Source organism: Neodiprion virginianus, chromosome 4 (assembly GCF_021901495.1).
Source record: "Neodiprion virginianus isolate iyNeoVirg1 chromosome 4, iyNeoVirg1.1, whole genome shotgun sequence".
Classification (NCBI taxonomy): domain Eukaryota; kingdom Metazoa; phylum Arthropoda; class Insecta; order Hymenoptera; family Diprionidae; genus Neodiprion; species Neodiprion virginianus.
This window is the reverse complement of record NC_060880.1, coordinates 21,959,671-21,986,764: the sequence shown is the minus strand read 5'-3', so window position 1 is coordinate 21,986,764 and position 27,094 is coordinate 21,959,671. Positions and strand designations below refer to the sequence as shown.

The 27,094-nt window shown below is 37.0% G+C and overlaps 2 protein-coding genes and 1 long non-coding RNA gene across 9 annotated transcripts in view; 1 reads left to right on the top strand and 2 right to left on the bottom strand.

Annotated features, from left to right (window-relative positions):
* The window catches only part of LOC124303886 (protein hu-li tai shao), a 65,225-nt gene extending 57,380 nt beyond the window's left edge, over positions 1-7,845 (top strand). For all 7 annotated transcript variants that reach the window (XM_046761696.1, XM_046761697.1, XM_046761699.1 and 4 more), the window contains 3 exons: positions 800-867; positions 1,455-1,598; positions 1,965-7,845. In XM_046761696.1, coding sequence (XP_046617652.1) covers positions 800-867; positions 1,455-1,583 — 197 coding nt within the window. In that variant the 3' untranslated portion in view covers positions 1,584-1,598; positions 1,965-7,845. The remainder of the gene's footprint in view (positions 1-799; positions 868-1,454; positions 1,599-1,964) is intronic.
* A 4,567-nt stretch (positions 7,846-12,412) lies between these two features.
* Positions 12,413-12,798, bottom strand: LOC124302065 (uncharacterized). Its single transcript, XR_006907627.1, has 2 exons — positions 12,672-12,798; positions 12,413-12,586 (listed from the first exon to the last, which is right to left on the bottom strand). It is a non-coding gene; the product is annotated as an uncharacterized LOC124302065 (long non-coding RNA).
* A 4,469-nt stretch (positions 12,799-17,267) lies between these two features.
* On the bottom strand, positions 17,268-26,143 carry LOC124302855 (cuticle protein-like). The gene is made up of 4 exons (XM_046759424.1): positions 26,016-26,143; positions 24,643-25,166; positions 18,413-18,518; positions 17,268-18,099 (listed from the first exon to the last, which is right to left on the bottom strand). The coding sequence occupies exons 1-4, from the start codon at positions 26,025-26,027 to the stop codon at positions 17,518-17,520; spliced, it is 1,224 nt and encodes a 407-aa protein (XP_046615380.1). The 5' UTR covers positions 26,028-26,143; the 3' UTR covers positions 17,268-17,517.
* Between the last annotated feature and the right edge of the window lie 951 nt (positions 26,144-27,094).

The window sequence follows — 27,094 nt, the reverse complement described above, 5'->3', positions numbered from 1 at the left end:
CCACAAAAAACATTATCATTACGTTTTATTTACTCAATTACTTGATTGATATATCAGACCGGTGTACATGTTGCTTATTGTTACTGTTTCCCTTTATTCTTCATTATTTTATGCAAATAAATGATATTCTATTTACGCATTCATACAAATACATATATCTCATTTATTGATCAATTACCGTGGAAGAAAGAGTCGCACATTTCAATCCATATCGGCTTTATTATTATTATTATCATTAATTTAATTATAAGTGTGCAATAATTCTTAACAGCATTCCTTTTTGTAACCACCAGTATGAATCTCACTTAAGTATGCAATTATTATTAATTTTCTACTTCACCGGTGTTGGCAAGACTCGAAATCCTCAAGGCATCTATCGATATAAATGGTAACGGCGACAGGCATGTATATAATATAACAAAGTTCTTTTCTTCTGCATCCTATTGGCTCGACTTGTTGTTGTTGTATATAATATATGTATGTACAAACGTGACTTGCTTTAGTCCGTGTAAACAATCCTCTGAAGAAGTTTGGATCGGCATTCCCCTGCTACTAACTTGATGCACAAGTTTGTGTCTTTTTTTTATCTGTCGCAGGTAAGGTATTTTTTTTCTGTTATCTTTGCGATATCCCAGCTTTTCAGATAGTTTTTCATCGTTTAAATTCAACTTTTCTACAACTGTTGCCAAATATCTGTCAATAATGGCGCTTTTATTAATGTGAAATAAAACATTCTGGTTCTGGATTAATTATGCTACATCAATATATCAAAAATACTTATCAAGATTTTATGTTACAGGAGAAAACACAGTGAATGGCGACCATTCCGACGCACATCACAGTACCTTCTCCCAAAGCAGCAAAGAGGTTCGTTTATTTCAGTTTATATAATAATTACTTATTTGTATGTATCATTGGGTTTCAAGATATCGAAACAAAAATTATTTTTTTTTCTTCTCATCCTTCGATATTGAGCAAGTAAATATATTTCGAGGGGATAAGTTTATTTTGAAAGCTGAAAATTTTATATAAATTGAAGTCATATGAATTTTCGGCCAATACAAGAACTGAAATAAATATAATTATGTAAGTTGTTGGTAGATAGTAACAATCTTCTTACGTACATTAGATACAAACTTTGAAAGTTTCAGAACCTTTCAAAATATTTAGAGGCATGTACTTTGTTACGAGTTTCGAAAATTTCATGTTACGAAAAATTTATCATTGATGTATAAGTACGAGAGAGATAAAATAAGCACGATTTTTACGTTTATAATTTTTTCTCAGAAGATATTTGGTAAATAACTGATATAGCGTATAGCAGCCTAGTTTGCTGTATGCGCAGCTTGCATGATTACCTAGGAGAACGTTGGAGATACTATTTAATTAAACATACATAGTATAATGCATGAGCATGTTGGCTTATGGTTACCACTGGGACCTTCCGTGTTAAGGGTTCCATGTCGCAGGATGTGAGCGTTAGCGAGGAGTCCCCCAAAAAAGAGAAGAAGAAGAAGAAGGGACTGAGGACGCCATCTTTCCTTAAGAAAAAGAAGGAAAAGAAGAAGTCTGTCGAGGCGTAGGTAGTTAAATCTGAGGTATGCCGAAGTTTTCAATTTCTACATAATAAATTTATAGATTCATCAGTAAACCATTTTAAACAACTGGAAAGGGCATGCACATGGTTCCGCACTCAAATTATTCATCTTAGATATCGTGTAACTTTTACTGAACATGAAAAAATTGAATTATGATGAATTTTCTTGCAACTTTAGACTACAATGTCTAGAATAGATACGAAGAAAAGAGCCGAACTGCTGTTTATTTTGCAATAGTTGCCGGATATAGATTAGTTTTTATAGTTCTGCCACAATCCGTAACAATTGTTAAGTTCATATTGAATAAGATGGATTTAGTATGCACATATATTGACCTTTGAAATTGTTTTATTCGTTTCCTTACAGACACTGCCAGAACAGAAATTTAATTATAGATATAAAGAAAAATCTTACCCAAGGTCGAAGCTGAATTATTAAGGTTCGAAAAGAAAAAAAAAACTGCAAACCAACAAAATGTTGAATAAACGAATAAATAATGAATTATGAACAAAAAAAAAAATTTTACGAATGTCTTATACCACCTGCAAGCAACCAAGCAACAATCACATCATCTTTCCAGGACTCAAGACTGCCATCACAATATTACGTCGACTTTTAAGAAAAACTATATTATACTATATTATATTGTTAATGTTTTTACCTTTTATTTGTTATAAGTGTTGCACTCGATATTAATCTATGGTCAACTTTTTTTTTCTTTTTATCTCACCTTAATTAGCTACGCAATAATGACACAATATACATATGACCCTTTAAATACAAAGATAACTTACAATTTGCCTTTCACGTATTTCACGATATAGCCAAATCCCAGCAGACATGAAAATTAAGTGAATGTAGATTTTATATGAACTCACAAACGTCAGTAACACCATCCATTGCCAAAATGAAATTTCAATTCCCAAACTCCAAAGTTTGATATGTATATCCGTCGTTATCTTCAGAAATAATTAGTAGTGCAGACTTTATACACTCATAGAAGCATTATTTTATTCTTTTTAATTTTTGTTTTTTTTTTTTTTTTTCTATCAATCCAACAATTTTATGTGATCCAAGAAGACGCTCTGCGTAAACGGATTCAACTTTTCTGGTAGATGAATTAAATCATCAATAAAAACTGAATCTTTTATGGAGAAGGATTAATATGTTGCAACCAAGTTGTGTTATCATCTTTACAAATTTTTTGTAATATACGTTGCACAATGTGATACCAGATAATTTACTTTTATAAATTGATTTGAAAAAAAAAAAAAAAAAAGAAAAGAAAAGAAACCGTTGATGTCATAACAAACCAATGAAAAGATAGATAAACGAAAGCGAAAAATACATTTAAATTTAGATTTAATTGGGTATTTTACAACTTTCGTACACTCACATACGTGAAGATAGTTCGTCGGTAAAAATTTTTAAAGTACCTTCTACTGCAAATTTGGTATGAGAGCTGACAAAACTGTACACTTATTATTGAATTATTAAGTACCATCTCGGACATCTTTTTAGCAAGATTTATACAAATTGTGAATCAGTTGGTTCACCAATATTTGAAAAACTTATTGAATTAACGTAGTACAATAACGTAGTGGAGATAATACAGTAGATGCGTAACTTATCATTTGATTTTTTCTCTGACCTTTGCACATTATATTGAAAGCCTAAGAAAAGGACGATGTTAATGAGCGAGTGTTGCTGCGACAGTGACAATGCAATGTAATTTAATGTAAGTGAAGATTTGCTTGGCAATAAGCTAGCTGAGTGTTGTGTAACAATACCGATAGAGAGCTTATTGATTGCCAAAATTTTTTCTTAATTTCTCGAGTAATGAGGAAATATTGACGAATAAAATAAACAACCATTGAGAAAGCTACAATAGCAGATGTGGTTACTCTGCCTACCTGTCTACCTCGCTTACCAGCTTACCACATATATTGTACATGTATACGTAGGTATATCGCGATGATGCTTGAAGAATAAATTATTTATCTATCATTCGTCGTATGTATTCGGCTTTTACCAATGGCTTTATTGTGATTATCAATGTCATAAGTATCGTACCCTTGTAACTTACTAGTACTCACGCGTTGTAATTTTATTTATTTATTTATTTTTTTTTCAGTAAAAAATTCCATTTGCCTTTTAAATTTAGTCGACGAAGCCTGATAGGCATCAAAATGATATGTCAATTCTTTACTTTGCGCATTCATTTTCACGTATATCGCATAAACGTGTACTTTTACATCGGTAGAGACAAGCTGGTTGAAAATGTTGAACAGCCACAAAAAAAATATAGGTATTGCAAACCACTACCGTATATATGATACAGTTTACCAAAATTTCGATGAGAATGCAAAAAATATGATGAAAGAGAAATTGTATGGAAAACGATATTATCAGAAATTGAACGAGATAGAGACAATCTCTGAAGCCGAGTAGAGACGAGAATTCTTTAGTCTTCTATCCAGTATTGAGTGTCTGGTTCAATAAGAATGATTGTTCTTACGATTAATTGACTTATTTTCGATGCTTGAAATTTTAATAAAATGTTGTAATTCAGAGGACTGCAGTTCTGAAGATGAGAAAGAAATTGTATTAATGTTAAAGGCAGCAGATTTAGCGGTTGACAGGTAGGGTTGCAGCTTCTATTCCGATCATAATTCATGTGATGGGGACGATGAAATTGTTTGCTTTTTATTTTTACTCTGTTGATGTTTTTGGTTGTTTTTTTTTCATGCAACTCTGTAATGATATATTTTATTTTCCATTATACTATTAATTATTATTATAATGATAATAACATACACAATATTTAAAAACTGAAAGTTAAAAGGAGGAAAACTATACAGTTTATTAATCGTTAAGAAGTAATAAATAACAATTTAATACTTGTACCTTAAGTTTTCTTTGTACAGGAGATACATGCTAGATGATAAAACGAACAATTACTTCATTTCTGAGGAAATCTTAGGTGTAAACATACGTATACATACACAACTACACTGCTACGAGTGTGCTCAAAATAAATGAGTACCCTTGATACCGTTTTGTTCCGAATATAAGTCGACCCTGATTGTAGCTCGACTTCTGATTCTAAGACTTTATTTCCGCAATTATTGTTCAAATACACCTGTAAAGGAAATCCCGTAAAAAAGCAGAGTACGAATTTTTTTTCACCCGGTTTAGGACCAAAAATCTTGAGCTTTAAATGTTCGGAATAATTTGGTTATACAATATTCTTTGTTGCACATGTACGGCATAAATAAATTCCCACGAATTCACGCGCACTGCGCGTAATGTAATGTTGTAATTGTATTATTGAATTATATCATGATTTGCAATCCATCATTCTAATAGTTTATACATATTATATGTATATGCATATATATTAAGGTGTTACCATTGGAAAGCAACTTTTTTTTTCAATGCAACTCTAATTATCTTTTAGTATGTACCGAAATAATAATCCTTCCCGAATTTTAGCTTGGAATTGAAATTTTTAAAAGTCGCTGATCGATTTTTAAGTTTTCCCATTTGAATTGCATAGGAAAAGTGCACATTTTTCTTAAAATAATTCCCATTTGGACGCTTTCAAAGATATCGGAATGAATCCAATGTACACTTGTAGAGTATTTAACGCTCTTCAAAAATCAAATGGGAATTATTATTTTTTTTTTTAATGGGCACTATTCCTATGCAATTTATATGGGAAAAGTTAAAAATTGATGAGCGAGCTTCAAAAATTTTAATTCGAAGCTGAAATTCGGGAAGGATTATTATTTCCGTACATATTAGAAGATAATTAGCGTTGGATTGAAAAAAAAAGTTGCTTTCAAATGAAACACCCTAATATATACATATATACATAGATACATACATATGTATTATAATGTATAAGTAATATTATTGAATATACAGATATTTAATTTTAGCTACGATCATGCTTTATATTATATTAAATATTGAGATAAAGTTTTAATATGTTAGGCAGATAGGGCAGGAAAATAATACAAGAGGGAGAGATGGTGCGATTGTGAGAGGAAGAACGATTTAGCAGTGTGCAAACGTGTGTGCGAATGACAAAGAGATAGTGGAAGAGATAATTACCCTATTTTCATTTTTTTTAACATTATTATATGCAATATAATATATAATGTATATTTTTAAAGTTCAAAAAAATGTTCTTGACGTAAATTTTTGCCACAATATTAGTTAAAATTTTTGAAAAAATTCTAATGTAAAAAAAAAAAGTAATTGCCGTATGTTAAATATGTGCCTGTTCTACATTTACTTACTATACTTTGTTTTTCCTTTTGATTCTACTTTTCAAAAGATGGTTGCTGCTTACCACCTTGACTATATCATAATCACGTAATCGCCGCTTACTTTTGGTCTTTTGGTTTTTTTTCAATTTGGAAAGCATGAAGAAATGATTGTAACTATCAAGTGAAATCATCATTACACTTGTATACAACATACACATGTATAATTAGGCTTTTTCAGTCGGATCACAACCGAGTCGTTTTAATGATTTCAATTGGAAATCAACCAATGTTGGGAGAATAAACTTGCTGAAAAAAACGACGGTTTAATCCATATTGAAATCTTATTCTTTTCTTCTCTAAGTTAACAAAAATTGGAGACAATAATAAGACGGTTTAGAGTGATTAACCTACCGGTCTTGGTTTCAATTTTTTTCTACCTTCCCATATTGAAAGAGAACATAAACTGTGTAATGGAGGGAATGAAAAAATCATTCTGACTACATACCTTGATATATTTCTTTCACTTCTAATTCCCGATATTTTTATCTATTATTTGAATGGCATGTTTTAGTAAATAAACTTAAATGTACATGAGGCTCAGGCTGCCCGCAGCGGCCTTTAAATACTGCTCGATTATTATGATGATGTCTTTTAACTTATCATAAGAGAATGATGAGAAAAAAGTTAATAATATTAACATCGATTTACATATTAGAGACATTAATAAATTTACAATATTAGCTTCGCAATGTTTTACTTATTCGTACACGTTAAATATTACGTGTAGCACGTATTACAAAGTGTTTTATTTCTTCGAAGAAAAACACCGATAAAAAGTAATAAGACAATGAAAACAAAGAAAAAAAAAGTGCTATAACATTCTCGTCCCAAATACAGTCTCAGAATAAAATTGACGAATTTTAGGGTTTGAAAATTTAGGTGAATAAAAAAAAAAAAAACGTTCGTTATTATAATTTTCCGTTGATCTACTTATTACCTTAAAAAAAGAATTTGATAATCAAAAAATCAGGCAGTGAATTAGCGTTGAATTTGGGACGGGAGTTTATTTTTTCTAATGGTCCAAATAATAAATTGAATTAATCAATTTAATTTAATTAAATTCTATAAGCTTTGTCACAATAAAATAATTATTAACTGGCCTAGGCAGCATTTAAGATTGAGTAACGAATGTTGCCCTGTAACGAGGCAACATACTTACACGCATATACATATACATAAATATTTATGACAATTATTGTACATTGAAATAATGAATTAATTATCGCCCGTGGGACTAAAACACTGCATCTACCACACCCACATGTGAGCATTTATTGTATAGACTTATAGAGATAGACTGCATAGTGAAAGACAGCACAGGTTTACAAATAGCGACTGTCGGGTAATTTTATAGCACATACTACTGGAGGTAGGCCACCCATCCCATCGACCTCGCGAAAAATGTCACCGAAGTGAAGAGAAATATATATGTATATATATATATATATTCGGGCTTCTCCGTCTCTTTCGCTGTGCATTTGATCGACTAAGAGGAAACGTATCGGCCGATCAAGTGCAGGGCGAAAGAGACAGATTGTAACCAACATATTATACTTCTCTCTCTCTCTCTCTCTCTATCTCTCTCATTCCTCCGCTACATTTTTTGTACACGCGAAGCTAACTCCATTAATATATGCTCTAATTGTAAGGGGATAACACGTGCAACCCTCCCTTCAACGATCTTCATCCCCCCCCCCCCCCCCCCCACAATTTACATTTATATACAAAGAAGGCAGAAAGTCGTGGACGATACTTCTTTCTTTCTAACCAGGCGACAATACCTATTACTTAGCGCACAGCCTGTCTCTATGAGTCTATTATGATTTATTGTAGCTAGCGATTTGAAAAATTGCTGTAAGAATGAGTGGTGACAGAATATGTTCGCAATAAAGTATATTCTTTCTGGTGCACTCGCTGTCTATTTGTCAGTTCGATACTTTCTCTTACGTAACGTAGCTGCGCTGTTCTATCTTTGATGCATGAATCTTCTACCATTTTTTTTTTTTTTTTTAACTGCACCTTTTTTCAACCCGGATACCACGGTGTAAACCCGCGTAAGAAGGAAGGTGACGTCACGGCCTGTCTCTGTGCATAGAAACAGTGCTTTGAAATTAAACATACAACTGCTACTTCCGACAAAAAGTCGAACGTAGTATTTAGCGAGTCTCGGTTGAGTGTGATTTGTACACAGATTCACGGATTCATTTGGTGGCTGCGTAAAAGCCGAAGCACACGGAATTACATAATTTATACGCAGAATGCAGAAGCCATAACAAAATAAACCTAAGGTTTCTGCATTCTGGTTATGGCTACTGGAAAATCAATCAACGTAAATATTCATAGGCATATTCTGCTATGGGAAGTCAAGGAAAATCATGACTTGAGACAGCGATCGTGAGACTTCAGTCAATGCAGAGTTCATTAAATTGATTAACTTATGATAAAGGTACTTACGCAGTTATTTGTCGTAAGAACTGTACGATCTCTCGCAAACAGCGAAGCTAAGCTGGCAAATGGTGTTTTACATTTCCAGGGCCGGTGGCATCACCTTTCTTCTTATACCGTAGCCGATACGCATAGACTTATAAGCTAAACTTGGGCTGTGGGATAAATCGTTTAATTTTTTTTTCAATTAATCGTTATTCGTATTAATCGACCAATCAACCCTTGACAAATGAATCGTTTTTTCGATTAATTGATCAATCTATTAATAAGGAAAACAATTAATCGAAGCCTTCGGTTAATCGATTAATCGCAAATTAATACAGCCTAGCATTGAAATTCACTCTACCTGGGACCCGCACCACGTGTGCTTATGAGATAGCGACTATTAGGGTTGAGAAAGTGACTTTGTTTCATTTTACTTGTTGCGCGTGCAACAAATTGCCGAAGCCTCAGGAGGTCATTTGGATACTCTACGATTTATCAAACATATATACGCAAGACATACGCCATAATCTGAAGAGGAATAATTGAGTCGGAGTTCGATCAATACTTGTTGTTCCGTACTATTTGTAACACATTGCTGCACTTAACTTTTGACTGTAGAATGAGAGTCAAGGTAACTTAAAGTCCCGCCAAAGTGGCACGCTCAAAATTGGTTTGCGCGCGTTCCAGTTAGAGCATATTTCAGTGAGACCTAGGCTGAGGATAGACCAAACTCTAGCGTTTTCAGTAACAATGAAATTTCAAAGATGCAAACCAGAGCAACATTTCACGTTGTTTTTAAAATCTGACGGACTTACCGGACAGGGCGGTTTTATCTGCATTTCTACTTCTATACTTTTAGCCAGTGTAAATTGGGATATTCTGTTTTAGCGCGCATACTGATGTACATTGAGTTTACTTTTATTTTGAAAAAATGAACTATTATTAACAGTGTGTTCATTGTCAATGAATTTATACCTTGGGTCACTTACAAATGAATCGTAGATAATATAATTAATTACGCGTACACATTGCTAATGTAAATCACGAATAAATTTTCATCTAAAACCGTTGAACTTGAATCGTTATTGCTGATGAGCGTAGATAGGTATAAATATGTCGCTAATGATTTTCAATGATAGGTATTATTGTTTAAGTATTTTTGTAGTATAGACATCGGTACAGTTTAAATTTAATTATAATTTAATTTATACGTAGATGTATGGAGATACTTATTACTAGAACTTGGTGTGTTATTATGATTGAAAAGAAAAAGAAAATTATACCGATATAGTTACTTTATTCTGAACTTCTGCGCAGATATATCAATTTATCTAATGGAGCTTAGTCGTTTGTTTTTTTCTAAAAACAAGGACTTACAGCTGAAATTACAATGACGAGAAGTTGAATTTAAATTGACAGTAATGTAACGTTTTAAGATGATTAATCCGGTTATATTGAGTTCTCGTGCGTTCAACTAACCCATCTTACAATGCTTATTATGTAAGATTGGATTAGTAATTTGTATTTGTTCAGAGCGGTCATTAGTAATATACCATTTTATAAATAAAGCTTTCATAAAACGGTTGAAGTTTGCGTCAATTTACTATGTTCCATACCATGTACGTTCCAGAAAATATCCGCATATTCTATAGGCACAGATCGTAGAAGAAATGGAAATACAAACAATTTCATTGTGAAAGTATGAACATTTACTCGAATTCATTTCTCATTCTCTCGGTAACTGTAATACCAAAGTTTTGACGAATATGGATGGTGTACCTTTTAAGAATCATTATCATCGTAATAATATTACGAGGCTAATTATGATCTTTCAAATGGTTTGAACGCGTGATCAATATTTTGAGTTTAACAAAAGTTTCATCGTAAATTAAATTTTGTTGTTAATGAAAATAATATTAAGTATTCCTTCAGCGGTAGTAAATTCGATCCAGTTTAAAGCGAATGGAATTCGTGATGAAAGAGATGAGAACAAGCAAGAAGAGTATCTTATCTCGAGTCTTATCTCGACCCTACGACCTATATTACTGCAGTGATTCCGAGTCCATAAGGTTCCATCATTACGGGATCGTTAAAAGTGGAATATATTTAGTGTCAAATATATCTAAACTGACTATTATATTCACCATACGCAAAATTTAGAGAAAGTCACCAACCATTTCTTAGACGCAGGTATCATCGCCAAACGTAAAGCTCATATTATGCAGTGTTTCACAAGCGTTCTAAATTTTGAATAAACAAATTAGAACACCGAGTGGTATGAAGAGGTATTTGATTTGAATGTAAAAATAGAGGGTATGGTGCATGACTTCTGATGAATGCAAGAAATGAAACAGCAATATAGTTCTTAAACCAGATTTCTAGCTTAAAAATAAATTTCCGAGCATTTTCTTTTGTGTTTAAAAACTAATATAATCTAGTTGTAAGACCGAATTTGGAAATGTTTACAAAATATCGTAAAACTAATTTTCGAGGCTGAATCCGGCAGGGTGGGAGTCAATGCTGAGTTCCACCATGCTTCGTTAGATAGGGATGAAAAAGCCCAAGACGCGGACCATCTTGTGTCTAAACATATGTAGGTGATGTCTAAACGGGCCTTTGATTTTCGTAATCTCAAAGTTCGAAAACTGACGTTTTAAATTTATTCGAAAATGTATAACTTTCGACGTTCCATTGAAACAAGATCATTTAAAAAAATGTTCTATTGTTTTTTACAAGAGTTTGCCATCGATTATAGATTTTGACGGCTGTTTCTAACTTACTACCGAAACTGTTCCGTAGTTCTCCGTAATTTTTCTCTCCGAATCTCCAACAGCATTTCACTTCTGACAGATGCTTAAAACAATGACAGGGTGTTTCAAACATCTTTCACGTAATTTTTTCCACTACGTAACCGAAGGATAACCCGTGATGCGGTGCAGCAGATATCTTACCGCGGTCGGGTGATCGATCCTTCTCGGACGAACTATCTTGCGCCTCACGCTTCTCTACATTTCACTTAATGGAATGCATTAATACCCGGGCTTCATGTGCTCCGACTTGAGGTACTCGATGGAGAGTGAAAGTAAGTCAGGGGCAGAGTGGAGGACCGCAACGACGTAACAACGCACCACACCCAGTATCGTAATCTTATATGCACGCGGTGAGAAAAGATAGACGTGCACACATGTTTTATACTTCCCAGTCGCGTCTACGTAACGCGGAGTACATATATTTTTTATACACGAGGTATAATACCTCGTCCTCTTAATATCCTCTCAATGCAGAACTGCTTTTACTCGTATAATTAGTAGACGTATTCAATCTCATCTGTATCAACTTTATCGCGTAAATCCACAAAGACTGGACGTATTCTCGTAATTTTTAGCTGTTACTAAAAGCTGAAAGGAAGATTGGTTGACTTGGTTCTTAACATCTGTGCGTTGAATGGGGTTAGGTTTTTGGAAACGAAGGTCTTGATAACGTAGAAAAAAGTTGTTTAAGTTTCGGACCAAGGTGAGGGCCCTCCTCAGGACGAATTGTATAATTCGATCTGTTCAATCAAGGATAATTAGTCGGTAAATTGATCGTCTTACTCGTTGTTAGTCTTGTTTCAGGGACTGCGGACGCTTTTATGGTTATCTTGAATTTTGAGCTTTTATGGAAAATTGCTGGCAAATAAGTGTGGAAAAAAAAAGAGAATGGAAAATTGATGCGCAATATTATCATGACATGCAGTCACTGTTCAATTATTTATATGTTCATTAAGTTTCATTTTTCATCAATCATTTAAGCACCGAATGTTTCCAGACAAACTTTTGTTCTGTTTATCATGAAACTTTCCTTCAGTGAGACATATTTTATTTAAGCATGTTTAGATTTTATTTCATTTTTTCTCAAAGTTAGCGAAACTTCGTCAGAGTGGTACTGAATTTTCACTCAGTACCGAAACAATTTTGCAAAAATCGTTAGACTTGACAATAAAAGTTGTTAGTCATAGTTCACTTCACCTTGCTTAAGAAAATAGGTTAAATATACGTAGAAATAAAATACAAGACAAAATAAGAAATTTTTATTTTCCCACTCAAAACCAATTGACTTCGGTAGTTGAATTTGAATCTTCCTGAATCTTCAATCGAACCATTTATAATTTTTCATCTGTATACGTGTTTGCTGCAAAATGCACATTTTGTCACCTTCGCTTGGCCAATAATGACATAGGGGCTGCAACTTACGATGCCTTCTGCAAATCTTCTTGGCGTACAATAAATAAATTAATGAATTTAATTAAAAATTGTCCGTACTATACCTTGAACATGTTTGTCGGGGAGTGCGTATGTTCGTTCACGTCGACGATCAAGGTAGATATGATGCCTTTGCGAGGCTTGCCAAGAGTATTTATACCGAAACAGTAAGAATTGTCAGGTACTAAGGGATTTCGCAATTCTGTATTGTATAATTTTGCGGAGCACGGCTGGTCGAGAGAATCGTGCCAGAGGATACAGTGCAATTTCTTGAGGTGCCCAAGAAGGGGGACGTCTGAACTCGAAGCCGAAGCCGAAGGTCTAGGGTTACCGATTCGACGGACCACCTCAGTTGTGGTCGGTAGTTGGGTACCGGTTCTCTTTGCTCTCGGTGCGTCAACACCCGAAATCCAATTTATTCCTCATTTAATGAATAATGGCCTAAGACCTGCGTGTTAAGCAATACCCGGATTCCCCCGGCGGTCGTCTGAACTTGCGTCTGAAAGATTGAGGTCCGCCATCGAGGTCAGATATACGATTAACGGTTATCCCAGATTCCGAGAGCGTGAAACGACAAGTATAATAATTGATCAATTTCTAATTTCATTGAAAATAATCGAATCGCGAATAACATGCTGGTACATACTTGTGTTACGTGCGATTGTGAAATAACGACATGATAGCTGATTAAAGACAAAATTATTCCAACATCGACTAGATATACAATAGAACGCGTGATATTTAGGAGAAATTTTGTGAAAAGCTCCATTGAAATTTCAAATTAATTTTCATCATTATGGGGAAACGATACTTCGAAGGAACTGCATATATCAGATTGCGGAAAATTACGTATTTTGTTCGGAACAGTTTGTTTCAAAGCAAACAACGATATCACATATCCTTTATTAATTAAAGTTGCCGTACAATTTTTGAAGATATTTGTCGTAATCTTATTTAAACGTCTTACAACCAAATATTTCCAGTTACGTCTTTTCCAAGAATAGTAACAAAATTAGGAATATATTCGACGATATTTCTATACTTTTTGCAGACACTTTTTTTGTATCATTCCATGTGATAGCCAAAGAATTCCCGTACAACCATTTAAAACTCTAAAACTACGTACACACCAGATTTCAGAATATTCTTCCTATGTTATAAGCTTGAAGAATTCACAGGTACGGATATTGTGTCAATTACATACATCGTACCTTCCTATGGTAAATCTTACTCTTCCTTACAATAAAAGACGTAAAATATTTGAAACATTAATATTTTGTAAGTACTGTCATACCGATGAAAAGTTAGCATTATTACGAGTCGCCTTTATAAGAATTGTTCTGGCTCTAGGAGCTGTAGAAGTTTGTGCAGTCGCGGGTTAAAGTCGGAAAATTGTCGTCAAATGATGGAAAATAAGTGGAATTGACTTAGAATTTTGCATGTTATCGACAATCCCCGAAGTTCAAGAGGCCGTTACGCGACTAACAATGAGTTTGCACATCAATTTGCAAAAGACGCAGACCTTCGCTTAAATGCATATGTGTGAGTTGGAAGTGTACGGCTTCTGCAAGGCCAACAGGATTCGTAAGATCGTCTCGTGACATTGCTAACTTTTGATCAGTTTCATGACTCGATCTATGTAATAACAAAGTTTTGGATAATTTGATCGCAACCCAGTTTTCATGAGGAACGTGCGGGGATCCTTTACAGCGTAGAAAATAGAAGATAGATATTAAATAGAGGAAAAAAATCAGAATTGCGTTAAAAATACAGTATATACTTATAGTGAAGAAGTATAAAATGCAATTTACGCGATCTTTGATCGCTCAGATATTGGATCCATGTCTGTTATTTGTAATTGTAGCAAATCCCTTCTATTTGTAAATGAATTCGGTGGATCAGTAAGTAGCTGTTGTTACGGAGGTAAAATGCTATTTGCCACCAATGAATTCAACTATCATACTTGGAAATTCAAGATGCAATAGACAGTTCCATTTCAAAAGAGCCGAACCAAAAAATTGATAATAAATCCCATGTTAAATCACGAGGGAAAATTCTCATTTACTCGTCTAGTTTTAAAAATATGCAACGTCAAAATGCAAAATGCCGTACTTTGGAAATGTTCAATTTTGTGTTTGAATTTGAAAACATCCCATCATTTTTAACAATGGGAGATTTAATACTTTTTTTTCGCAAAGTTTGAGTAAAAAAGAACATTCTACGTTGATGCAATTTTTTCCGTTTAGCGAGTCGTCTTTGTAAAAAACATATCACAAGTTGACAGGTAGCAATTCTTAGAAACTTTTAATAATGAATTAGTCAAAGCAACCAAGTGCAATAAACACGCCATGGGAATATGTTTGACGTTGAAAATAGCAAAATAGCAACAATAGCAAACCGAATCATGACATTGAAAAGCTAAACAGCGGGCTCTTGCAAGAAGAGATTTCGAGCAATTAGCTATTCACAATTCATACAAATCTGCGATCTATGCACACACGTATCTCTGAGGCTGCGATCGGCGAATCGGGTCATTTCGTAATAGGATCGAAATTCAGTTCGCATATCCTGCGTAATGTACAGTAAATAACGAATGCGAAAATCGAAAGGTGTAGTCATGTTCAAACTTGTTTAGCAAAGATTGATCGGCTACACTTACACGTATATACTGTACATTATAAGTTTATTGCATATCTTACATCTATGCCTATATTATATAAATTATATATAGCCGCTGTCACTGTCCCGGCAGACCAGTTTATCCTCTGTGGAATTTTATGGAGATAAAAAAAGGAAACCCAACGACTTTTGGTGATTTATATGAGAGTTAAATAATTTATATGTGCTCTCAAAAATTTTTTTTATTCTTCGCTATTTTAATTTCTTCACTAGGTTCTAAAAAGTTTTCATGGGAATTTCGGAGGATTTTGCGGTTTCTCATGGTGATACGATAATTCTCATGAGAATCAGACGTGGTTCTGTACATATAACAAGTCAGGAACTCTTGACTGCTTTCCACTGATTCATCAATACATAATATTGTTTCGGAATTGCTCTGTTAGACGAAACAACTTATCTAGTGTTCAATAATTTGTAGCAAGAAAAATTTAATCCGTCTCCACCCTAAATTTCTCGATACTCCGAACAAAGGTCGTAGCTGTGGGCTTGAAATTTCAAAATTGCTATGAAAATAGGGATCGTATTTAGAGTGCTGCTGAACTTGACGAAATAACAGTAGGTTTTACAACCGTCGTAATTCGGATTCTGGATGGACTATTATTCCGAGGAAATAAGTGCAAGGTTGACCGCTTATACTCAGACAAACACGACGCGAAAGATCGCCGAGTTTTTCAACGGACGCAATTATTTTTATTGCCCGTACGCTCCCTACGGCAACTCAGTCGTTAATCATCCCCACACATGCGTACACTGACCGTGGGAGAAAGTCAGGAAGGATTAATTTGCCCACACAGCGTGCAATATTGCAAAAACTTTGCAGTAACTTAGGTTTGCAAAACTTGTAATATTTAAAAACCGTAAAATTGCTTAGTTTTTCTGCAATATTCTGTAAACCCTGAAGCAACATTTTGATATCCACTCTTTCAGCTTTATTTGCCATATTCCTGTAACGATTGAATGAAATGTTAGGAAATGCCGAGATCTCGTGTTTTTCGTTGAAGTTAATGTGTATTTACATTCGTCGATGCAATTTGATTTATTTGTTTCACTTATCCAACGTTATAGTAGCTATTACTTCGGGAAAAGTAACAGAATTATACCTCATATCAATATTCCGGATGATTGAAACATTCAATATCACGTAAAAAACGAAAGTATAATACCATTATAATGATAATAGTATACTTACTCTATAAACCTAACATTTGATGAAATATGATGTGCGAAAAGGGTTTCAAATCCTAACAATAATTCGAACGCCAAGTACAATGACATAACTTTGTAATATCGTCTCAATGTTATCAGTTGAACGCAAGCAGACAATTTTAATGTTGCTGCAGTGTAGTTCTGATTGTTTTGAGTGAATTCATGAAACTGCAATATTCCTGCTGAAATTGCAGTGTAGAAGTATTACGTACTGTTTGGGCGAATGTTAACTGATTCGATAACTTATTTGTTACGGAAAATGAATACGAAATTCATTTTGTGTTCGGTTATAATTTTTTTTTATGTCATGATTTTGTAAATTTCATCTTATTATACACAAATTATACACCTGTCTGGATCGACACATTATACTTGATCATTCTGATACGGCATAACATACCTCAATATTTAAATCATTTCTCCTTTCAACGAGGTCTTAATTATCGTCGCTCGAGGGCATCGACCAAAGTTCATCACAGCTTTTTTAAAAAATTCTCATTTCTTCCGATTCGATACTCCAGCGAACCTTACCATTGTGTATTTCCCACCTCAAGCAGCTTCAGATAGCAAATGATCTTTTAAAAATACCACTTTGATAAGAAGCAGTTCACGAACGTTCGACAATTTCTCCAAATGTCCACAATGGTCGTATATATTACATATAAGGACGTGCAATTATACTTATATATATGTATATATAAACAGCAGCGCTATATTACACCGAAGTATCGACGAGGTAGTTTTTTAATTAAAATATGCGCAACAAATGGCTTGTATAAATTTGAATAATAATTTATTGTATTTACATGTTAAAGTGACATATACCACAACAAATACAACAGTGGGCAGAATTGTTTTAGGTATGAAATGAATCATAGAACGGAGAAAGAGTATGTATCGGTATGTAAAAGAGAGGGACGGCCCGAGGGAGACAGAGGCGGTTCACATCTCAGCTGTCGTTTGTGAACGTCGCGCAACCGAAGCCGCAAAAAACGCCCGTCTCGCTTCACAATCATAGCCGATCAATTACCAGGCGTAAGAAGCACCCAGTCCGGAAAAAGTCGCGTGAGCCACAACCGGCCCGGGGGCGGCTACAGCTGGAGCTGCTCCGTAGGCCAGGGCGGCTGGGGCGGCGTAAGCTGTCTTCGCGATTATCGGCGCTGGTCCAGCGGCGTAGGCGTAGGCGGGGGCGGGGGCGGCGTAAGCAGCCTTAGCGATTATCGGGCCGGGGGCGGCGTAGGACAAGGGCGCCGAGTAGCTCACGTGGGACACAGCTGGTGCCGCTGAGTACGCGTAGGCAGCTGGTGCAGCGTAGGATGTGGCGTAAGCAGCTGGTGCGGTGTAAGAGGTGGCGTATATCGCCGGGTTGCTGACGCGGACGTCGGACTTGCTCACGCTGGAATAGGGGGTGTCGATCGTCTTCGAGTAGGTCGAGATCTGGGCGAGGTTGCCCGGGCTGCGAAGGATGTTGGACGACTGGGAGGTGATCGCCGGGGCGGCGTAGCTCAGGGTCGGTGCACCGTAGGTTATGGCTGCTGCGGGGGCGGCGTGAAGACCGCTGTAAATACCGGCGTTGGCTACCGCGAGGGTGGCGCAGAGGATGATCACCTGAGGGAGTCAAGAGACGGTTTTTGTTTCAACGGGCGTCGAGTTTACGCCAGAATATTTTCACGTGATGCGTGATCGGAGCGCTTAAAGCTCTTTACGGATCAAGAGAGTGGGCAGGAAGAGGGGATACGCGTTTTGACTTACTTGGGATTGTAAATTTTTCAACTTCTATAGTTTTAAGAAGTTGTTGTTAAATTTTTTTAAAACAAAAAATTATCGCGATAGGGGACGTCGGTTTTTTTGGGCAGTAGGAAGAATTGATCTTATAGTTCAATTCGAGCACCGAGGTGCGACTAGGGTTGTCGTTACTCACCTTGAATGCCATTTTGAGATATTTTTTTAAGCTTCGTTCCGCGCTGTGGTCGGTTACTGAGAAGTGATGCTCTGGTTGACGACGATCGGGTGTTTTATACTCAGGGAATCACTTCGCCGGGGAACCACGCCCGCGTTTCGAGTCCGGTTTTACGGAGGCCTTCATCTCCGGTTGTTCTTGTTTTAATTTTTAGCTACTTTTTCCTTTTGTCATTATTTATGCAAGCCGTTTGCTTCGCTGCAGATTCGAAACGCTCGAGTTATGACACTCGGACAGTCTTAAGTGGGCTACCGGTCAACTTGTAACAACACCTTGCCATAAGCTGCAATTCAAAAGTAAAAGTAGTCGTCAAGCATTGTTACTTCAGTTATCAAGGATTGCTCGACCGTATCATCGCTTGAATGGAAATTGAATTAATAATGACGTGAGATTAATGATGAGACAGCAAAGATCTTGACACGAGTCACGGACAGACAAAAGGCACAGGCATAGTATTTCAGGCGTCGTAAGTTAAAGATGTGTCAAAGGCACGGTTCGGTCCAGGAGCTGTCAATCCAGAAATATGATGTGACGAAGGTTCGAAAGTGCGACTGAAGCTAGCAGAATTGAATTTAATTGAAACAATATTCCCTTGAGGTAGAAAGTTAAAAAAAAAAGAAAACGTAAATTCAACTGCAATAGCACGATTGTTGATGACTTTGAAGAGATCGCATCATCGAATCATTTCTCCAATAAAAAAATTGCATCGTCTTACTGATTTTAACGAACTAGGACTAATTTTCTTCGTAAGTGAGTTCTCTACAAATCTTCAAAATCAGATTTCGGTTAACGGTGGAGCTTTTTCTATTAAGGCCACTTACCAATGATTTCACTAATCATATTTTCTTGACCAACTGAGAAGCCAAACAGCAAATATGACTTTGTTCATTTCTAGAGAATTCATCTTCATATCAAAACGAGTTCATTGAAATCGTTCGAACGATGGGATTTTTTCGATGTAGAATGATTTAATACTGGGATCTCCTCAAAGTCATCTACAATTGTGCTATTGTAACTCAAGTTTAGGTTATTTTTATAATTTAATTACGAGTACAGTACAATCATACACTTATTAGTACTACCATGGCGTTGTAATTCCGAAGGTAGCGCAATTTGCTCAAGGTTTTCTCACGGTGGAGTTGATCTCCCCTTTATGCAGGTTTTTTTTTTTCGAACGGTGGTCAACCTTCCACGCGATCGTTTCACGGCATGAGTTATTTTTTACTCCACATTCGTCGTGGGCCTTGAAGCATCGGGCCTTAAGGTTTCGGGACGGGATGCTGAGGAAGATAGAGTCGGCGAGAGTGCCGAGAAAGAGAAAGGTCGTCGCGTCGGTGGAAAGAGGGACAGAGAGAAGGAAAGGCTTCGTCCTCTGGTGCCACACAAAACTTTACCACCCGCCAATGCCTCAACACACACACAGGCATACCCTGGAGTCAATCTGCATGTAGGTCGATGAGAGGAATATTTGACCAGTCCAGCCCCGCCCAAATGCATCGCTTGCACCGAGGTCATGTATCACTCAATTTTAACAATGTGTTATTTCCAATATTTAAACGCAAAACGGCATTTTTTATTTTCTAATTCAAGCGCATTTTCCATTTTATATTCTAAATGAAAAATTCAAGGATTCAACCATTCGTCAAATGCTTCTGTTAAAATGGATCTTATACTTTTCGAGAAATTCCGTAGCCAATATTTTGGAACGACATTTTTTCACGCTGGAGAAAATGATGTTAGAACTGTCGGATCTTCAGCTAATTTTCAACTTTGAGAAAGTCTATTTAATAATAATGCTTCAATTATTTCGGTTGAATGAAGCGGTGATTTCATGAATATATTGAATGAATTGCATGCATGAAAACCAAATTTGTTCACCTGTATCTCGTTACGCACAGAGAGATGACAATGTGTTGGACGATTTTTCACAGATAAACAACGTGCGATTGCAGTACTTGCAATTTTCTGCCAATAATCACGACTAACTTGATCTAGCAAAAAACTTCAAAAAGTAGTCGTCTACAATTGAAAAACTGTTCTTGAAATACGATATTCGTTTAACATCGTCCGCGTCATTTCTACGATTATTTTCATACTGCCGAATGATTATGTGTTCAACAGGAGACACATAGGTGATAAAACATAATGCGAGCAACCGCATTTGTTCGTTAAGAAGAATATATAATTGTAATAGTTAGAAAAAACTATAAGTATTTATAATATATAGTATACCATCTCGTATTTTATATATTTAATTTTAAGTATAAGATGTAGATGAAAAGCATGGTTTACAAGTTTTTTTTTTTACTTTAAGTAAACCGAATGCAGGCTAAAAAGATGCAATGATCATACTTGCGTTGCATGAAAGATTCATCTGCATACGAACCATGTTGAAGAATTAATTGATGAAAATTCGTGGGATTAAATTAAACTGATCCATTAAGTTTGCATTCAAATAAAACATATGTATCCTCGCTTTAAAAGAAATGGAGAGAAAAATTTTGTCTGTCAGAGAGAGATTCTGCTGAAACTCTTTGGGATGTTTCTTTGGTCCAAAAAATGAGGCTTTTGATGTGTAGTTACATTGATTCAACTTTAATACCTCCGCTAGATTCGTAATATACCAAGTTTTCGAAAATTCGCAGTTTATATTTTACCATGGGTTTAAAATAATAATATATCTGTTTAAACTTGTGTCGATGAGAAACTTCAAAAAGATAATTGAAAATTAATATTTCAGACAAAACGATCAACAGGCTTTACTTATTATCGCATTCTATTCGTTAAACTGGTAATTTAATAAATTTCAATCGGAGTGAATAATGGCTTTATGGGTAAAACTACACGTCAGAAGCTCAATGTTTTTGGGGTAAACAATCACACCTACAAATTTCAGCTCAATCCGTGATCCGAAGGTCTGTGACTTTCGTAAGTGAGTGTGATGCAGACGATTTCATATAATAAGTTTATTTGGGATAAGAATAGTTGAATCATGTAGAAATTTTACTTAATAACTGATTTGGCATACGCCCGATTGCTAATAACTGAGTTTATTTTAGACTGGTGTTCGGTTCTTTTTCTCTTAAGTGTATCGGGTATCGAAATTTAGTCTATGGTGCAATTGGTAACGTGAACAACGCAGACCTGCACCTGATGCAACTAGGACTGCATTTAAATATGATACTCGACCGCTAGAACGACATAGAACACCTCATCTGCAAAAATCTTAAAATGTTGAGGGAGAGGCAGTCGAGAAAGACCGTATAAATAGCTACACGGATTTGCTAGATCTATCCAATTTGCCACTTGCAGTTCAAGAAGCAACAACACCAACTATCATCATGTTCAAGGTGAGTGACAAAAATAAGCTACTAACGAGGGAAGATTTTTCTTTTGAAAGCTTCGATATCTTGTACTGCTCTTTGATTCGAAAATTTACCATCATCCCTTTCAATTTAGCTATCTTGAAGCTTGCGAATCTTGAAACAATTACGATGATGTCGTTTGTAAAATTGTGAATAAATAAGAGCCACTGCGAAAATGATGGTTCTATGGTTTTCTAACAGCCGTTCGTAATTGAACTTGTCTGAAATCCGTATACATTATTATCATAATTTCTTATCAATTGATGCTCCATTGTCTAGAAAAATATCAACGAACTAATTCTGTATCTCTCGTATTTTCCAGCTCGTAGTAATCTGTGGGTGCTTGATGGCCGTCGTTAACGGTGCTTTTATTAGCAGTGGTTTGATCGGTACTTCCGGTCCGGCAACTGTCTCTCTGCAGCCATCATCCGTAGCCCTGCAGCCGGGTACTGTCTCTTTTCCATCAGTCTCAACGTCGTCGTCAAACATAATCCGTGGGATTGGTAATTTAGGTGCGATTTCCGCGTACTCGAAGAGCATCGACACAGCATTCAGTAGCGAAAAGAAAGCCGATCTTCGCATAAACAATCCCGACTTGCAGACAGCGATTCTGTCCGCCATTCCCGCAACTTTGAACTATGCCGCCAGAGCACCTGCACTTGCAGTATCCGGAACTGCTCTTGCAGGTAAAATGGCGGCTGTAAAAAGAGGATGAAACTTGATTAGCCACTTCTTGGATAGAAAACGAAAGAAATTTATACACCGAGTCAGTAGCATCTCTACATAATTTCCGTGTATTTTAAATTTACCTCCTCAAGAGAATTGATCTATGATGTCAAACGGCTTATCCTCTTTCCCAAACGATCTAAGATCTCGTCAATAAAGATTTTCGTTTCACGCTTCCTGAATAGGTCAACTGGCTCTAGCCACTGGCCATGCTGCTTCTCCTACCCTTGGACTGGGGATAAACGGAGTGGCGGTCAACGGATACGGACTGGGAGTGAACGGCTACGGACTTGGAGTCCACGGATACGGTCTCGGCACGGTCAACGGATATGGGCTTGGGTACAACGGATACGGTCTGCAGACGGTGAATGGACTGGGAGTAGGTCTTGGCGCAGTCAAGGTTCTCTAAGCGACCAGTCGATGTAAAATTACGGAACAACATTTCGTGGTCTTTGTTATTTGCATACAATACTCCTACTGTTATGCGAGACGAAACTGACACTCCCACGTTATATTCAAACTATCGGAAAACACATTCAATTCTGTACGATGTCACAAAACGACACGTCAGACATTTTCTTCAATAAATATGATATGTTACACCCATAAATGCATCGTACCTTTATAGTAATATTAAATTTCTCACGAATGTCCCGGTTCAATAATGAGCTATTTTTGAGACATTAATTTTACATAAGTAAAACTATTACGATGATTTCACCTGTAAAAAATTGCAGTAGGTATAGGTATAATAAACGGTGTCATTATTCTCGATTCGATACCTGCATCAAACTTGGATATTTTATGCAGGCTGTCATAATTTGATCGGCGAAAGTAACTTCGTAAATATTTTTTATCGAATTTATCGGTTTATTGAAAAATTCTATTTTTGAAAGCCTTGTACGCAATAATCAAAGCCGTTTTAATAATTACTAAGTAGATACATCGAATCGCATAAATGGAAGAAAAGGTAAAACACATTTCAAGCAGTCTTTTACAAAGCCATTGCCCAAATAAACGATTAATAAAATCAAAACAACATTACGATATAAACGAAGCAAATTTACGTAAACCGAAATACGGTTACTTTCATCTTACAGAAGGATATACTGTGGGGGCTCTAGAAGGCAATGCTTTATTGGGCCCAGGGAATCGGCCCAGTTACCTCACGATGATCAGCTGCGATCAAGTTTGCGCGTCACACTGCCATGCTTTGGCGCGTGCATGACATACCCATCGGTGTCAGTATTTATATCTTGCCACGGTATAATATAACGTGTGAGCGACCACCCGATTTTATTACACGGTCCGTTGCCCCAACTTTCAGCCAGCTTTTTAGGGAAAACGTTGCGATTTAGAGAGAGAGAATGAGATATTTATACAGTGTACGGTACGATATGAAAATCATGCAATTTTTAAACCCTTAAGGCCCAGAGGCCTTACGCCATTTATTTAGATGACGGACCTGATGAGATTTTCACTTTAAGAATCTTGATTAATCCTTTCGAATTTTTATAATTGTTACGGACTTTACTGTGGTAAGACCTCCTGCTCGTTCTCATCGCAGCAAGATCTTTTTCTATGCGTTATTGAGTAAATCAGAGAACGGTGTACGGACCCCGATGTTGGTTTTCTTTTCGAGCATTCCAATAGTTTGAAGCAACGGAATTTAGCATACATTAAAACTTATCCGTGAGTCAATCGGTACCTCAGTTGCCAGAACAACCTATCGAGCCTGCTCTATTAATTCCAATTACGAATACGACCCAAGATTCAGAGCTGTATTGATTCCTTTTGTTTCTCTAACGCAAACATTTCAACCATCATTAACGCGTCCATTTCACAGATGACGAATTTCTATTTAGAAATCAGGCAAGACGGAACAAAACAAATCGCTAAGAGCTGTTTTGTAGTGGTATGCGAACGACGAACAGGGACTTATCCAATGAGAATCGGCAAGGTGACAATTACGAACAAGGTATAGGAGAAAAAACGGACAGCCCAAATTTACGATAAGGTTAGAAGAAATAATTTAATAAATAAGTTTCATCGAAATGTATAGTCGTAGCCTCGGCGATAACTCAATCTTGACGTCTTTACCAGGCGTAGGAGATGCCGACTGGGCTGCTGTAGGTCATGTGGGACACAGCTACGGCCGGAGAATAGGCGACTCCAAGAAGACCGGCTGGGGCGGCGGCGTGAGCGTAGGCAGGGGCGGCGGCGTGAGCGTAGGCAGGGGCGGCGGCGTGAGCGTAGGCGGGGGCGGCGGCGTGAGCGTAGGCGGGGGCGGCGGCGTGAGCGTAGGCGGGGGCGGCGGCGTAAGCAACCGGGGCAGGATGAGCGTAAGAGACGGGGGCAGCGTAGGCAGTGGTGGTGTAGACGCTGGGGTTGCTGACGCGAACGTCAGATTTGCTGGAGCTCGAGTAAGGGGTGGTGATGGTCTTCTGCTGGGTGGCTACCTGGGCCAGGTTTCCTGGGCTTCGCAGGATGTTGTCGGACTGAGAGGTGATCGCGTGGGAAGCGACTGCGATGCTTGGGGCGTAGTGGGCCTGGGGCACGGCGTATTGTACCGGGGATAGAACACCGGCGTTGGCAGCAGCCAAAACGCAGGCGAGAACTACGAGCTGGAAATAGAAAAAATATCATATTAATTCGCCATTTATCTTCGTAATCTTATCATTCGCTCACTTGTAAGAACAAAAATGCCATTCACAAGTGCTCTGTACTCGTTATACGGTATTTTATATTCTACCGTGATAGAAACTTGACACCCAAATGCGCATGCGCCAGAATTCATGTGATTCCATTGGTCAATTCAACTGATTCACGCCGATTTTTTCGTCCGCTTGTCAGGACGACCAACTCCGTTGAGGCTAGATGCTAGCTGTTAAAGTTCGCGGGTGTCTCGATGTTATCTTGCATTGAGAATTTGAAACAGCCAAAATTCGTTGGGTCTACAATCGAATTGACATAACGTCGAAATTTTTGCGCGTATTGACAGTTCGCGTTGGAGTCCAACGACACAGAGTTGGCCAGTCTGTTGAAACAGACGAATGATTGGCGCTTGCGCATTTGGGGGTTCAGATTCCTGAGACGGTCACGGTGTGTTTTCAATGTAGCTATGCGAAGTTATGGTAATACCTCTTTTCCTGATTTTCTTGATATCTGTTTAAATAAGTTGTCAAGAATATTCGGTCAAACCTATAAACCCCGTTAAAATTCAATACGAATCGAATACAATTAAAGTTCAACCGTTAGTTAGAGTTAGATGTAGCACCAAAGGTGATGGACGTTTGAATCTCAAGTCCAAAACGGTATCAGACTCGCTGATAGAGTATGATTAGTCCGTTCTATTCTATTGCAGCTATTGAACAATATTGAAGAGTAATTTAGCTTAGGGAATTCAGATTTTCGGAGTATATACAGATTCGAAGCAGTCCGACTCCTTTACCGGTAGCGAGTAGATGTCTCACCTTGAATGCCATTGTTGTTGAGGGTAGTTGGTTGATTGTCGTTCACTGGTAGTGTGATGTCTTGGGTTTTGAAACGAAATCTTTTATACCTCGCGGTATTGTCGAAAATAATTTGTAGTGGGGGCTTCAGCACCGGATCCCAGTCATGCCGGAACCCACTTGTTGGGGTCTGTAGGACCCGCGGGGCCTCGGGCGTGTACGTGGTGATATACTTTCGCTGTCGCAGTGTACGGCCCTCGCCTCCGGTGCCTCCACGACGTACGTAATTGTTCCAGGTACACCGCTTCGCGTCTCTTTGATCCGTCTGTGGATGCAAGAACTCTCCGACCTTGAACTGGATAAAGCGCCGCGGAGGATCTGCGATAATCGGCTTGAAAACGAAAGCGGCAATCATTATCCCACGTCGAAAATTATCCAGATGTTGTTATCATTATTTGCTCACCGTTATTATACCTTCCTAATTACATACCGAGATTTGGAATGAATTGTTATACTATCTGTATAAACTCTGTGGCGATCGCAGATGTCTGCATGTCGCGCAACTTTTCAGCACACATACGCGCGAAACATGTTCTTGTGTTTCGCAAAGTTGAACGGCATTGGAAAAAAATCGGGGTTTTGATTATTGCGTATTATTCGCAGTCACGATTTATGGGCGTTGTCATTAATTATACGTGCTAAATCAATGCATACGAAAGAGTGAAACAAGGAGGTGTATACCCTATTCTTTGAAATTGCATAATTCCAACCATGCTTATCTCGTAATCTTATAATTGCTGCGGCCTCTAGGTCTGTGTTTGCAATTATTATATTATTTTTCCAATATATCTGTAACATATTGCACAAGTCCAATATACTAGCTTGTTCTTTGTTTCAGACGATGTTATCTCTGGTATACGTTCTACATTAGCTTGTACATCTAGTGAGTATCACGGGATATCCGAATGCGGCAAATTGTCTGTCATTATTTATTTACTTATAGTCAGTTATCGAATCCATTTTCCGAACGTCAAATAAAACTTGACTTTAGGTTATTCTTGTGAAAATAGAGCGATCGCATGTCAGATTATACAGACTGG

What these genes read in the sequence shown, in the direction of transcription:
- LOC124302855 (XM_046759424.1), bottom strand. An exon ending in GTCGGCATCTCCTACGCCTG is followed by an intron (nt 18,519 to 24,642) that starts GTAAAGACGTCA and finishes GGCGAAGTGATT; the next exon opens with CCCTGAGTATAAAACACCCG. An exon ending in ATCTCAAAATGGCATTCAAG is followed by an intron (nt 18,100 to 18,412) that starts GTGAGTAACGAC and finishes TGACTCCCTCAG; the next exon opens with GTGATCATCCTCTGCGCCAC.